We start from the raw sequence: 14993 nt of genomic DNA on the forward strand, positions 1-14993 counted from the left end.
CCTGAATCAAGTTGGTGCTCTGTTCTATTCACCAGTCTAGTATACATATATATATATATACATATATATATATATGTATATATATATATATTTAAAAAGATACACTTTTAATATATATATTTTAATCCCCCTACCTTCTTCCAATTTGGGGTCTCTTCTGATCTGGTTAGCATTTACTTTCTGGGGCCTTTGCCACCCTTTTAGTATTTTATTCTCTTATTCATATATCTTATCTTGATAAAATGATAAGGCAGAAAAACTTACCACAGAAAAAAAGAACAAGAGGCAGTACTGAAAGCTAGGGACCTAATCAATACAGACATTGGTAATATGTTAGATCTAGAGTTCAGAATGATGATTCTTAACGTGTTAGCCAGGCTTGAAAAAGGCAGGGAAGATATTAAATAAACCCTGTCTAGAGAAATAAAAGCCCATTCTGGAGAAATAAAAGAACTAAAATCCACCAAGATGAAATTAAAAAAGCCATTAAAGAGGTGCAATAAAAAAATGGAGGCCCTTTTCCATACCAGCATCTGTCATTTTCTGACTTGTTAATTTTAGCCATTCTGACTGGTGTGAGGTAGTATCTCATTGAGGTTTTGATTTGTATTTCCCTAATGCCGAGTGATGTGGAGCACTTTTTCATGTGTCTATTGGCCATCTGGATATCTTCTTTACAGAAATGACTGTTCATGTCCTCTAACCATTTCTTGATTGGATTATTCATTCTTTGGGTGTTGAGTTTGATAAGCTATTTGAGGATTTTGGATACTAGCCCTTTATCTCATATGTCATTTGTCAATATCTTCTCCCACTCTGCCAGTTGTCTTTTGGTTTTGTTAACTGTTTCCTTTGCTCTGTAAAAGCTTTTGAGCTTGATGAAGTCCCAATAGTTCATTTTTGCCCTTGCGTCCTTTGCCTTGGGCGCTATTTCTGGGAAGAATTTGCTGCAGCTGAGGTCGAAGAGGTTGCTGCCTGTGTTCTCCTCAAGGATTTTGATGGATTTCTTTCTCACAATGAAGTCCTTCATCCATTTTGAGCGTATTTTCATGTAAGGAAATGGTCCAGTTTCATTTTTCTGCATGTGGCTGTCCAGTTTTCCCAAAATCATTTGTTAAAGAGACTGTGTTTTTTCCATTGAACATTCTTTCCTGCTTCGTCAAAGATTAGTTGACCATAGAGTTGAGGGTCTATTTCTGGGCTCTCTATTCTGTTCCATTGACCTATGCGTCTGTTTTTGTGCCAGTACCATACTGTCTTGATGATGACAACTTTGTAAAAGAGCTTGAAGTCTGGAATTGTGATGCCACCAACTTTGGCTTTCTTTTTCAATATTCCTCTGGCTATTCAAGGTCTTTTCTGGTTCCATATAAATTTTAGAATTATTTGTTTCATTTCTTTGAAAAAAATTGATGGGATTTTGATAGGGATTGCATTAAACATGTAGATTGCTTTAAGTGGCATAGACATTTTCATAATACTTATTTTCCAGTCCATGAGCATGGAACATTTTTCCATTTCTTTGTGTCTTCCTCAATTTCTTTCATAAGTACTTTATAGTTTTCTGAGTACAGATTCTTTGCCTCTTTGGTTAGGTTTATTCCTAGGTATCTTACAGTTTTGGGTGCAATTGTAAATGGGATTGACTCCTTAATTTCTCTTTCTTATGTCTTGCTGTTGGTGTATAGAATGCAACTGATTTCTATGCATTGATTTTATATCCTGACACTTTACTGAATTCCTGTACAAGTTCTACATTTTGGAGTGAGTCTTTTGGGTTTTCCACATAATGTATCATATCATCTGCAAAGAGTGAGAGTTTGACTTCTTTTTTTCTGATTTGGATGCCTTTAATTTCTTTTTGTTGTCTTATTGCTGAGGCTAGGACTTCTAGTAGTATGTTGAATAGCAGTGGTGATAATGGACATTCCTGCTGTGTTCCTGAACTTAGCGGAAAAGCTCTCAGTTTTTCTCCATTGAGAATGATACTTGCTGTGTGCTTTTTGTAGATAGCTTTGATGATATTGGGGTATGTACCCTCTATCCCTACAGTTTGAAGAGTTTTGATCAGAAAAGGATGCTTTACTTTGTCAAATGTTTTTTCAGCATCTATTGAGAGTATCATATGGTTCTTGCTCCTTCTTTTATTAATGTGTTGTAGTTGTATCACATTGATTGATTTGCAGAGGTTGAACCAACCTTGCAGTCCTGGGATACATCCCACTTGGTCATGTTGAATAATCCTTTTAATGTACTTTGGATCCTATTGGCTAGTATTTTGGTGAGGATTTTCGCATCTGCGTTCATTAAGGATATTGTTCTGTAATTCTCTTTTTTGATGGGATCTTTGGTTTTGGGATCAAGGTAATGCTGGTCTCAGAAAATGAGTTTGGAAGTTTTCCTTCCATTTCTATGTTTTGGAACAGTTTCAAGAGAATAGGTGTTAATTCTTTTTTTAATGTTTGGTAGAATTCCCTTGGGAAGCCGTCTGACCCTGGGTTCTTGTTTGTTGGGAGATCTTTGATGACTGCTTCAATATCCTTAGTGTTTATGGGTCTGTTCAGGTTTTCTATTTCTTCCTGGTTCCATTTTGATAGTTAATACATCTCTAAGAATGCACCCATTTCTGTCAGATCATCAAATTTGCTGGTGTATAGTTGCTCATAATATGTTCTTATAAGATATTTGTAAATGACATAACAGATAAAGTACTAGTATCCAAAATCTATAAAGAACTTATCAAACTCAACACCCAAAGAACAAATAATCCATTACAAATGTAGTGATCCGAAGGGGCATGTGCACTCGAATGTTTATAGCAGCAATGTCTACAATAGCCAAACAATGGAAAGAACCTAGATGTCCATCAGCAGATGAATGGCTAAAGAAGATATGGTACACACACACACACACACACACACACACACACACACAATGGGCTTGGAAGGTTGGGAAGGAAAAAATGAAACAAGATGGGATTGGGAGGGAGAGAAATCATAAGAGACTCTTAATCTCGCAAAACAAACTGAGGGCTGCTGGGCGAGGAGGGTACAGAGCGGGGTGTTGGGTTATAGACATTGGGGAGTGTATGTGTTATTGTGTGCTGTGAAGTGTGTAAGCCTGAGGATTCATAGACCTGTACCCTTGCAGCAAATAATACATTATATGCTAAAAAAAAAAAAAAAGAAATTAAAATCAAATGAACTTATGGTTAATGTTTTCTCAATAAAGTGTTGTCTGAGGGGAAAAAAAAGAAAAAGAAAAAAGAAAATTCACTAAAGAAGTGATTTCAAAAGAATGCTTTGGGGCACCAATGGCACCCTGAGAAGCTTTCTGGGGGAAGGAGGAAGGGACGGCTTCTTGCTCAGGCTGCAACAAAACCATTTTGATCTTAGCAGTGTGAAAGAAATAATTTCACAGCCTTAAAAAAAAAAAATCCTATGTTCTAATCAAAAATAAATAATCTAAAAAAAAAAAAAAAAAAGGTGGGGCTCAGTTAGTGAGTGTCTGCCTTCAGCTCAGGTCATGATCCCAGGGTCCTGGCATCGAGTCCCACATCGGGCTCCCTGCTCCACCGGGAGTCTATATCTCTCTCTGCCTCTGCCGGCTCTTTCCCCTGCTTATGCTTTCTCTCTCTCTCTCTCTCAAATAAATAAATAAATAAATAAATAAAATCTTAAAGAAAAAAAAAAAAAAAGAAGGACACAGCTAAAGGCTTTGTTCTCTTCTCTACCTAAGGCTTCCCTGGTGGACAGTGGTGGTGTGGTATTACCTGGCATGCACCATAAAACATATACATCACACTAGTTACACCACCTCTGATGATTTATTTGGAATGCTTAAGAGTCCACAAGCACAATGGAAATGTCATGAAAATGGCATATTGTACCTATAAATCATTTTAAGTGTTTGTCTACAAAACCCACCCAGAAGTTTTCAAAGTGCTTTTTAAAAATATAACACAATTAGTTAAAAGATGATGATTTTGAGATAATTTTTAACAGCTGAATGGCTACTAATGTAGTTCAAGGAGTCAAGTAACAGAAAAACATAGTAAGGATCTCCTGGGGTAAGCCCTGTTTTTACTCCTCATGGTGATGCCACATAACAAGTAGATACTAACATACCGGATCATCAGGGTTATACTGGATAACGTATTCTATCTGTCCATTTGGCCCATCATCTATGTCTGTAGCTCCATTGTCTCCTGAAAATCCTGTAAATATCGTGGTGCCAACTGGCGTGAGCTGAAAACAAAATAAAATAAAAGCCGTCAATCCTCGTTCCATCAACAGCACACCAGAAGTGTTCTAGCACAAGCTCAGCCTTCTGTTACACAAAGGAGAGTAGGCAGCTGCCTAAGGCCACAGACCTGACGCATTTCTAAAGAACGCTTCTAAACCTTCCATACGAGTTCTTGTGAAAGCTGAAATTTTCAACATCACGGTCCTTGCTTTGGGTGAAAAACAGAAGGCCCTAACTCAGTGTGAAGCACATTTGAACCAATTTATGATCATTAGCATCTCAGCCCCTGTGGAGAGAATGCATCTATTGTTCCTCCCTTAAAAACAAACAAACAAACAAACAAACAACAACAACAAAAAACCCAAAACCTTGATGGATTAAGTTATGGACAAGCTAGAATTTAAATTGTATGTGGAAGTTAGCATCTTTATTTTAAAGTCAAAAACCACTTAGGAGAGATGAATAACACGATGGAAGTTTGAGGATGGGACATCAGAGACAGTGGTGCTCTATGCATTGGAGGAGGGAGAGAGCTCGAGTTGCCTCAGTTGCTGAAGGCCACTGAGTGCTGGGTGTTGGCAAGACGACCAGATCTTTTCCTTTGGGATTCAAACAATGGCAAAACTTATTATGGCACACAAGACCATGATTTGGCATTTGGCCTGTGTATCTAGCTTCATTCAGTGTTGCTCTCCACCGAGAGTCATTGTTATTTTCTTTGACCAGTAGGTCATTCCCTGCGCAGTGCCTTCCTACATCCAGAGCCTCTAGAAGTCAAGCTTTAGCTGGAGCCCTCCTCATGAGTTACATTTCCACTTGCTCAGCATCCCTTCTCCTAAACTATCCCCAGCAAAGCATGCTCCATCCCACATCAGAATAAGGTACCCTTCTTGTTGTGTTTGCATCTAACACTTTTCTTCCTTAATCCCTGCATTGAAATCATGAATAAATAAATTTTATCAATAAACATAACCTCTCTGCGTCTATGTGTCAGAGGCTTTTCTTTTCTTTTTTTTTTATTTTAGAGATATGTTTTGTTAGTTTTTAAATGGCATTCTTTCATTGAGAAATAGTTTCAGGATGGAAAAGAAAATGAGTTGTCTCATGTATTCCTGTTTTCAGTGGGTACAAATCCAGACCTCTACAGGGATCGACCACATAATGAGTAAATGAGTGAGGCGATCTTGATGTGCTTGGGGGCAAACTGAGAATCAAATACATTCTACGAAGCAAATTCTTGCCATGATGGAATATAGTCTTCTTATATCCTAATTTTATGAGAAATGTCTTGGTTCTAGATTGGCCTAGATTTTAGAGAATTAAACTATGGACTGAATGGGCCAAACAAAACATATGCATGAGGCCCTGTAACTACAATACTTTGCAACTTCTGATCTAAGAAAAAAAAAAAATTACAAGTGTGATGAAAGAAACAAGCCATAGATACAAAGTAGTGAGCATTTACAAAGTCAGCCTTCCTGGCAGGCAGGTCTCAGGGCAAATTTTGACTTCCACAGGTCAAAGAGAACACAAAGAAGAGAGGAGATGGTCTGAACAGCACATTTGAGAATGCCTGGACACCATGGATGGAGACCCTGGTTGAAAATGTGAGGTCAATGAAAGACTGCTAAGACTTCTAAACTGACAATTTTCATTTTTAAAATTGTAATCCTAGTCCCCAAAGATATTGTGCTTTCTTGAAAAAAAAAATCATCTAAATCATTCTAATGCAGCTTGCTTTGATTTTTAAATTATCAAATTTTAAAATTGAATGATGGTTTATTTCTAGTAACTATTAAAACCAAGTATTTTCTGTGGTAAGAATACCTCTATATTTCTCTTTCCCTTCATCAAGGCTCTTGGAAACATCGGTCATTGTAGTGAAGTCAAAGTCAAACACTAAGCTTATTTAAAAATTAGGAAATACTGTTTAAAAAGGAAGTAGCAATGGAAACAAAGGATCTGCTTCAAAATATATATATTGGATTTGACTATCACCTATACATCACCTAACATATGATTTCAAAGTATCTTCTGTCTCCTGTGTGAAAATAAAATTATTGGTAACCTTATAATAAAACAAAACCACAGCACCCCACAGGTGTTGTTTTTTTTTTTTTTTTTTTTTTTTTTTTAAGTAGGCTCCACACCTGACATAGAGCCCAACACAGGGGTTGAACTCAGAAACCTGAGACCAAGACCTGAGTTGGGACCAAGAGTTGGGTGCTTAACTGACTGAGCCACCCAGGTGCCCCCCCGCCACCAATGAGGTATTTTTTAAAGGTCTTTGTTATCAAAACAAAACAAAACAAAAAAACTGTGCTGTGGGATTGATTTTAAAAAATCAAAAGGAATCAAAACAAAGACAAAATGAAACAGAAAAACGTGAATAGTAGGTGTGGGCAGATTTTGAAAACGATGTGTCGGTGTCTCTCTATCTACTCATTGAGGTAGCATATCCTACAGTACTAGACTCATTGTAGGGAGGGATTCTGAAGTCCTGAAGCCAAGGGCACAACACAGGTACTAAGGGGAAGGAAGAGGAGGTTGGAAGAGCTGGGAACACATGCCAGTGTCTAGAGGTGCTCAGATAGTTAGTGGGCTGGACCCCAGGGAAGAAGGGCTTTAGAATGACAAGCACAAAGTGTGCTGAAAACAATCACAAGCCCTCTATTTAATTAATTCTGCCAGCCCTTATAATATGCACCTAAAAGAACAAGATGTTAGAACAAAAAAAAATTTTTTAATCAACTCACTATTACTAAAACCAATTTTTTTCTTAACAAGTATTTTGTTTTCTTTTGTTTTGCTTTGCTTTTTTAATTGAAGGAAGGCAAAGTTTCAACACAATCAGTAGTGCCTCACCTGTACATTATGAAACACTGGGGCTTGAATCATGATGACAAACAAGAGAAAACCTTATGATTCTCTCACTTGATCATGTAACCATTTGTGTAACATTCAACAGCTATATTATTACCCAGTGACATTATTTTCTGTTGGAAATTTTAAATTATGTAGACAGGCTGACATTTTTCTACATGCTGGCTTTAACAATATAAATTCAATCTGACTAGATGTAAAGTTTGAAGTATTATTTATATATGTAGAGGAAAAAAACCCAACTAATCTCGCCTTTGAGTCTCAAAATCCAAAATGCAAATGAAATGTCCCTGCTGATTTGAGTAAGTAATAAAATGGCAGTTGTTAGAAGATAAGAACTGTTGTTAGTCAAGGAGAAAATAAAGCATAATATTCTCTAAATCTCACAACTTTCTATGTTTCCCAGTCTTATCTGAGATTAAGTTTCTAAAAACAAATATTGCATAACCGTATTTGGTTGGAATAAATGATTTGAAAGATTTTACTTCTCTCTGTGTGATATTTGCAAATCCAAAGACATAGTTGCAAATTCAAAGACCCAAACCATGAAAAATTCTGTTTTTCTACAGTTGTCTAAACATTTTTGAAATTCACAAAAGGCAACCTAAGAGTGTTAAAGTGCCTTAATATATTATCATCAATTGATATTTTTCCTCTCCATCAGACATATTTCTTTTACATTTAAAAATCACATTTATAAAGAAGTATAATTTTAATACATCATCTTTTAAAACAAACCCTATATTATATTTTTAGTTGCATTTAGAAAAAGTGCACATAGTGACGAGGTCCAACAAAGACTGTTGTTGGATTACACATGAAAGGACTTACTGTGCATTTGTTCATGTATGCAATTTGAACCTTATCCAAAAAATATTTCAATTTTAATCACTCTCATTTTAGGATTTAACCTTATTTTTGGGGTGCCACACATAATTGCCCCCAATAGAATTCATGTGCCCATATATGTTTTTATTATTCCCTGAAATTACAAGTAGAAGTATGATTCCATAGTCAATTGTCTTAGTATCTTTGAAAGGAAAATAAAGGAGAAATAATTTCCTCATGTCGACAAAGAGAATCAATTTTCTCATTTCTGTAATGATATCATAATAAAGGTCATGCATAATCTCTAAATAGGATTTTAAGCCCTTTTTTTTAAAAGGAGAATTTAGGTCCTTGAAAATTAAGTGGAAAGGGTTATTATAACAGCAGGTCTCAGCATTGTATTTAGTCTGGGTGCTGTCTCTATTCACTATAATTTCACTAACAATCACTATAGTTTCACTAACAACTGGATTAAAGACTTTCCCTCCAACTTTGAAAATGTGGTATTTATTTGTTGACAGCAAAGGACTCAGGAAATATGCCTCATTATGAGTTCAGCATTTGCATAGACAAGTGAGTGCTGCTGTTTTCCACAGCTGAATGTTCATACCAAACATCTTAGCACACATTGTTCCTACTGTGTCCACTAACAGAATGAGGAAACATCCCATGCAGACGTGCACAGGTAAAGGCAGCACTAACCTGGGTCAGTGACTGGCTGCACACATTTCTCTGTGATCTACCACTTACCTGGTTGACCCATCAGAAAAGGGCTAGGGTCAGGGATGTTTAAAACTAATATAAGAGCTTCAATGTTCACAGCAGCAATGTCCACAATAGTCAAACTGTGGAAAGAGCTGAGATGCCCCTTGGCAGACAAATGGATAAAGAAGATGTGGTCCATATATACACTGGAGTATTATGCCTCCATCAGAAAGGATGAATATTCAAATTTTGCATCAACATGGAGGGGACTGGAGGAGATTATGCTGAGTGAAATAAGTCAAGTGGAGAGCATCAATTATCATATGGTTTTGTTTATTTGTGGAACATAAGGAGTAACATGGAGGACATTAGGAGAAGGAAGGGAAAAATGAAGCAGGGGGAATCAGAGGGAGAGGCGAACCATGAGAGACTGTGGACTTGGAGAAACAACCTGAGGGTTCAAGGCGAAAGGAGTGGGGGGAACCTGGTGATGGGTATTAAGGAGGGCATGGATTGCATGGAGCACTGGGTGTTATACACAAACAATGTATCATGGAACACTACATCAAAAACTAATGATGTATTGTATGGAGACTAACATAACATGATAAAAAAATAATATAAGAGAAATAGCTAAGAAAAAAAAAAAGATAAAGCATTTTATCTTTATATGGAAGGTCTGGAGAAACCAAAAAGTCCCAAAGAAATGGCCTATTCTAGATGCAAACAAGCAAAGGGAGATGAAACATGAGAAATGGTGTTAAAAAGCAGATTTCATTCATTTTCACTACAGGTATATTGAACAGAGGCACACACCTATGTATGCAACCACACGTGCACACACGCACACATATGCACACACATACACACACTCTGAATAAATATAAATACACACGCATCACCATGACTTACTCTCTGTAGAGGGGGCGCTTCATGAATTTCTCAATATGATATTATAAAGCCATGCTGCCCTATACATTATTATTCACAGTTTTCAGGGCACATCTGCCATGCACATGACCATGTTCTGTGTTCTTTAACATTTCAACAAGTCTCAGAAATATAATTTTGGCTTTCTGAAGGGCATTCTAATGCATGAGACGATTATCAGTGTGGGCAGCTGCCTGAGGGGGTCACTTACTTATTTAGTTCATGTCTGCTTTCACAAATGATTTTATACAGCTATTGGGAAATACAGAAAATGTAGATACATGCAAATGGTAAAATTAAAGAAAATCAAAGCAAGAAATTTCAGTTATTTCAAGAAGATGCAGAAGATAAATTATAATGTGAATGCAAAAAATGAACAGTTCTCAGTTAACTGTGATTCATGGTGAGTGAAGCTGACCGAAAAATTATGAACAGCACCCCTAAAAGAGAAGACTTGTCCTCACTTGCAAGTTTACTTGTAGTATTTTCCCACAGAAGCATTTTATTTATGGTTTCATATAAATACAATTCCTTCTCATTATCCATGGCGATTATGTTCTATAAAGTCACCATGGCACAGACTTAAATACTGAACCACAACTTCCACAGAGAATATGGAGTTATCCCACTGCTAGGGGTGACACAAGCTTAGGTTCCCCCCCAGGCTCGTCACAACATTTTCATCAACCAGTCAATATATAACCTTGTTTTATGTGTGCTTCTGTTTAAAGACACCTTATTTGATATGTGTTTTGGATTCACTACCATTTAGCTCACAGCCAACAGCACTATAACGTACGCCTGAATACATTTACCTAATACATATAGTCTCTCTGTAAGGTACATATTGCCTTCTTGTATTGGGAAGCTAGATGGCCCTGCAGTGCTACCCCTGGGGGCCATTTTAAGCAGCAAAATCACCAGCAAAAAGTACAAAGATGTAAACAATGTTGCACTAACTAGATAGCAGAAAAAGTACACTTGTTTACAGTAAGAGACATGAAACAAGATGGTAGAGCATCATCTTGTTTGGCCTGAGGTAGATGTGTGTATAGGGCATGACTCAAATTTTTCATTCCTCTGCACATGTCTGTGAATGAGCATGGAAGTTTGGCAAGTATTGAATTTGGGCTTATAAATAAATTTGAGCAAGGAGGCAAACTTGCAATTATAGAATCAGTGAATCATGAAGATGGACTGTACGTGACAAACAATACTAGTAATTCATTATGAGTGTGGCTTAAAAACTCAACCGACCAGAAACTGAGAGGATTGAGTCTCATCTCTAGCTCCCCTGAGCTCGATGATCCCTGCTCCTCTGGAATTGTTTCCTGCTTATGAATGTTAAATTTGGATTAAAGCACTTATGAGAAATATTTTAGATCTGTATTTTGATTGTTTATTAAACAACTAAATAAGAGGAAAGATACACTTTATCAATAAAATGGCATTATCAATAATGCAAAGATCTTGATTCTTTTTAAATTTATCAATAGATGTGGAAATTTATAAGCTGATTCTAAAATTTACATGAAACTTCATGGAGTCAAGAATAGAAAGAGAGTCTCTTCTAAGGAAGAACTAAGTGGGAAGACTTATACTACCCAATTCCCTGACTTCAGTATAAATCTACAGAAATTGAGACACTGCAGTACTGGCTTGAGAATCAACAAAGATACCAGTGGGACAGTATATTGTGTCCAAAAATAATCCCCACAAATAGGCACCTCATTCATAGAGAAAGACAATACAGCAGTGGTTGTGAATTCAATGATCTTTACAAGAAATGGTGCAATGTCTTTTTTTTTTTTTCAATGTTGTATTTTTCTTTTTTTTCCATTTTATTTTATATTTATTTCCGGTGTTCCAGCATTCATTGTTTATGCACCACACCCAGTGCTCCATGCAATATGTGCCCACCATAATACTCACCACCAGGCTCACTCAACCGCCGAGCTCCTTCCCTCCAAAACCCTCAGTTAGTTCCTCAGAGTCCACAGTCTCTCCCAATTTATCCCCCCCTCCAATTTCCCCCAACTCACTTCTCTCCATCTCCCAGAGTCCTCCATGTTACTCCTTATGCTCCATGAGTAAGTGAAATCATATGATATTTGGTGCAATGTTAATTAGAAATCCACATGGGAAAAAAAATGATACCGTTTCCTACTTCACAACCTACATAAATCTAAATTCCAGGTGGCCTTGTGCACTGTTGGTGCTCGATTGGTACAGCCATTGTGCAGACCAGTATAGAGGTTCCCCAAAATATTAGAAATAGAATTACCATATGATCTAGTAATGCCACTTTGGGGTATTTATGCAAAGGAAATGAAAGCACTAACTCAAAAAGATAAATGTACCTCCATGTTCACTGCAGCCTTATTTACAATAGCCAAGATTTGGAAAAACCTAAGTGTTCATTGGTGGATAAATTGATAAAGAAAATATTGTCTGCATTGTCACAGTCTTCTCAATTACCCTTCATGGTCTGAGGATTCTCTTCCATCATAGTAATATTTCTAAATTAGAAGCCATTCATTCTTTGGCCACTATACAGCTGTTAACTTCCTCCTCAGATAAAATAATTGTATGATATTTCTTGGAAATCATCCCTGCCTTGGAAATATGCTTTAGATATAGTGATATACTCAAAGACCAAGAGAGTCTTCACAAATGAAACAGAGTGATGAATTTGTACACAGGTTCACATTGGTGAAGACTTCAGCTTTTTCTCACAATGATTAAATTACATTATCTCCGAGTCTATGGTCACTTATTGAGAGCTTAATATAATCATTGTCTCTGTGACTATTATGCTGGTTTTATATAAATTAATTAACAGAATATTTGTTTTATCCAAAAATTCATCCAAATCAAATGTCTTTGTGAAGTTTATCTTAAAACCTTCTAGAAGGGCAAATAGCACACATTCCTGAATTCAAATTTAGTGGATGTTATTTTGCAGGGACTTATTAAAATAAAAGAAAAAAATTTTAAAATTACATATGTTCTTCATCTTCCCTTTAACATGACACAGTTTTTGCACCTGTGTGTAAAATCTGGATTCCCTATTTTAATTATGAAAGCTAGAAATTCACTTCTTCTGAAGAAATTATTAAAGGCAAATTCATGTAAATAAGCATCTTCAAAATAAGAAGATTATTATTGTTTGAGCGATAAGTACCTATACTCATCTTTATTAAAACTAAAGAGCAACTAAGCTTAAATCGAATATATATGTGTGCATCTATAAATACAGATACACAGAGAGAATGTGTGTATGTGTATATTATATATATATATAGCATATATATAAGTTATAAGAGTTTACTAAATTTGAAATTTGTCAAATACTTCAATTTTTTAAAACAGCTAAAAAATTGATTCCCATTTACATATCTAATGTAGAATATATATTTTTATGTATCTCTTTCTAGTCCATTAATCTCCATCTCCTTTTTCCTATCTTAATGGTCTCTCATTTCCCAGAGAGGATGTTTCTAGTTCCCCTGAGGTGGAAAACAGGGATAAGTAAAAGGAACTGGAGCTTCTTTCTTCGGAAGCTTTTGTGTGCTATAGGTCACATGCTCATGCTCTCTCTTAAAGAAATTCTGTGAAAGGCTATGGCTCTGGAGGTTCAGTTATTTTTATTCCTTGAAGATATTTATCAAGTGTCTAATACCATGGACATTTCATATTCATATATATATATATATATATTAAAATATATAAATATATTTAACTTAAAAATTACCTTATTGTGTCTAACAATCATAAAGAAAACACTTATAAAATGTGTTAAAATTTCTTAACTATAAATGAAATCTCACTGTTACACTTCATCATGGATGTCATCTGTGTTCTTAGATCTACCCCAATGACTGACAAGAACAGATGTCCAAAAATGCAAGTATTCATGCAAGGAGGCATGATGAAATGTGGAAGACCATCACAAAGCTAGGAATTAGATCGGGAAAGTGAATGTTCAAACTGAACAGATTCCTAGATCATGTCATTTCTTATGTGAGGAAAAGCTCTTGTTGTCAGTTTTGTTCAGCAAATTACCACCAGTCCATGAACTTAAATTTTGCATTTACTTTGTGAAGACACTTCTATGTAACTATGTCTACAGCATAGTTTCAAGGTAAAGTAGACTCACAAGATGGCCCAACTTGTACTTCTACTAAGTACTTCAAGTGTATTATCTTTTAATCTTTCAATGCAACTTTGTAACATTATTTTCATTGTTAAACTTAGTTTATAGTTGAGGAATCATAAGCAAAGAGCTTCTGGCTGATGTCGTAATTCTACTTCATGGTTGATCAGGACTGTACCCCAGATCATCTGACTTCAAGATGTAAAAATTCCCAGGCACTGTGAAATATATTATTTGAGAAATTTCATAATCTGCTATTAATAAGCTTATGAGAAAAGGGGAAATGAAAGGAAGAATAAATATAATGTGGCACATACCCAAACTCAAGGTACACAGATAATGTGAAATGATGCAATTTAGTTGATGTATTCCATCAAACCTTAATTATGTTTCACCCTAAGGAAAAATAGTTTTGAGATACTTACAGAAAGACAAAGAAGTTAAACTAAGCTAGTGTATGAATTTTATAAAACTCATATTAAATTATTATTGCCATTGAAAATAGGTAGATTCTCAGCAAGCAAATTATTTCATAAATCCCCAATTTTGCCTTTTTAGTATGCCAACCTCCTCATTCGTGATCAAAACTTCATTGCTAGTTTATTGCTTCATGCCTGAAAAAACACTCAATAAATGCTCAAGGGGTAAAGAGAAGAAAAAGAAAATATATTCAAGCACAGTGATTTGCATTTTCACCTAAGGTTTCTCAACAAATCAATGCTTCACAAATCACTAATAAAAATTTTGGATAAAGGTTTGAAGAGGCTACCATTACCAGTAATGAGACACATTGATATGGTGTGTCTTTCTTATTATGTGCTATGAAAGACACATATTATCTTTGTGGTATTCTTTTTTTTTTTTAAGATTTTATTTATTTGACAGAGATCACAAGTAGGCAGAGAAGCAGGCAGAGAGAGGAGGAAGCAGGCTCCCCACTGAGCAGAGAGCCCGATGCGGGGCTCAATCCCAGGACCCTGGGATCATGACCTGAGCGGAAGGCAGAGGCTTTAACCCACTGAGCCACCCAGGCGCCCCTCATTGTGGTATTCTTGAACAAAATTTATAACATGCAGAAATATCAGGTAAATGCAAATTGAGAAATATCTATAAACTGTCCACTCCTGAAAGTTATTAAAGTTGTTAAAGCCAAGGGGATATTAAGGACCTAAGGCTGAGATTATGAAGACATGCCATCTAAAATCAATGTTTGATCCTAGCTAAAGTTTTTGACCTATAAAGGACA

The 14993-nt window shown here is 36.0% G+C and overlaps 1 protein-coding gene across 1 annotated transcript in view; it reads right to left on the reverse strand.

Annotated features, from left to right (window-relative positions):
• PCDH15 (protocadherin related 15) overlaps positions 1–14993 on the reverse strand; it is a 1723534-nt gene that overhangs the window by 496739 nt on the left and 1211802 nt on the right. Inside the window, exon 9 of the mRNA XM_032313059.1 lies at positions 4128–4247. Within this exon, the coding sequence (XP_032168950.1) occupies positions 4128–4247 (120 nt within the window). The remainder of the gene's footprint in view (positions 1–4127; positions 4248–14993) is intronic.

Source organism: Mustela erminea, chromosome 14 (assembly GCF_009829155.1).
Source record: "Mustela erminea isolate mMusErm1 chromosome 14, mMusErm1.Pri, whole genome shotgun sequence".
Taxonomy (NCBI): Eukaryota; Metazoa; Chordata; class Mammalia; order Carnivora; family Mustelidae; genus Mustela; species Mustela erminea.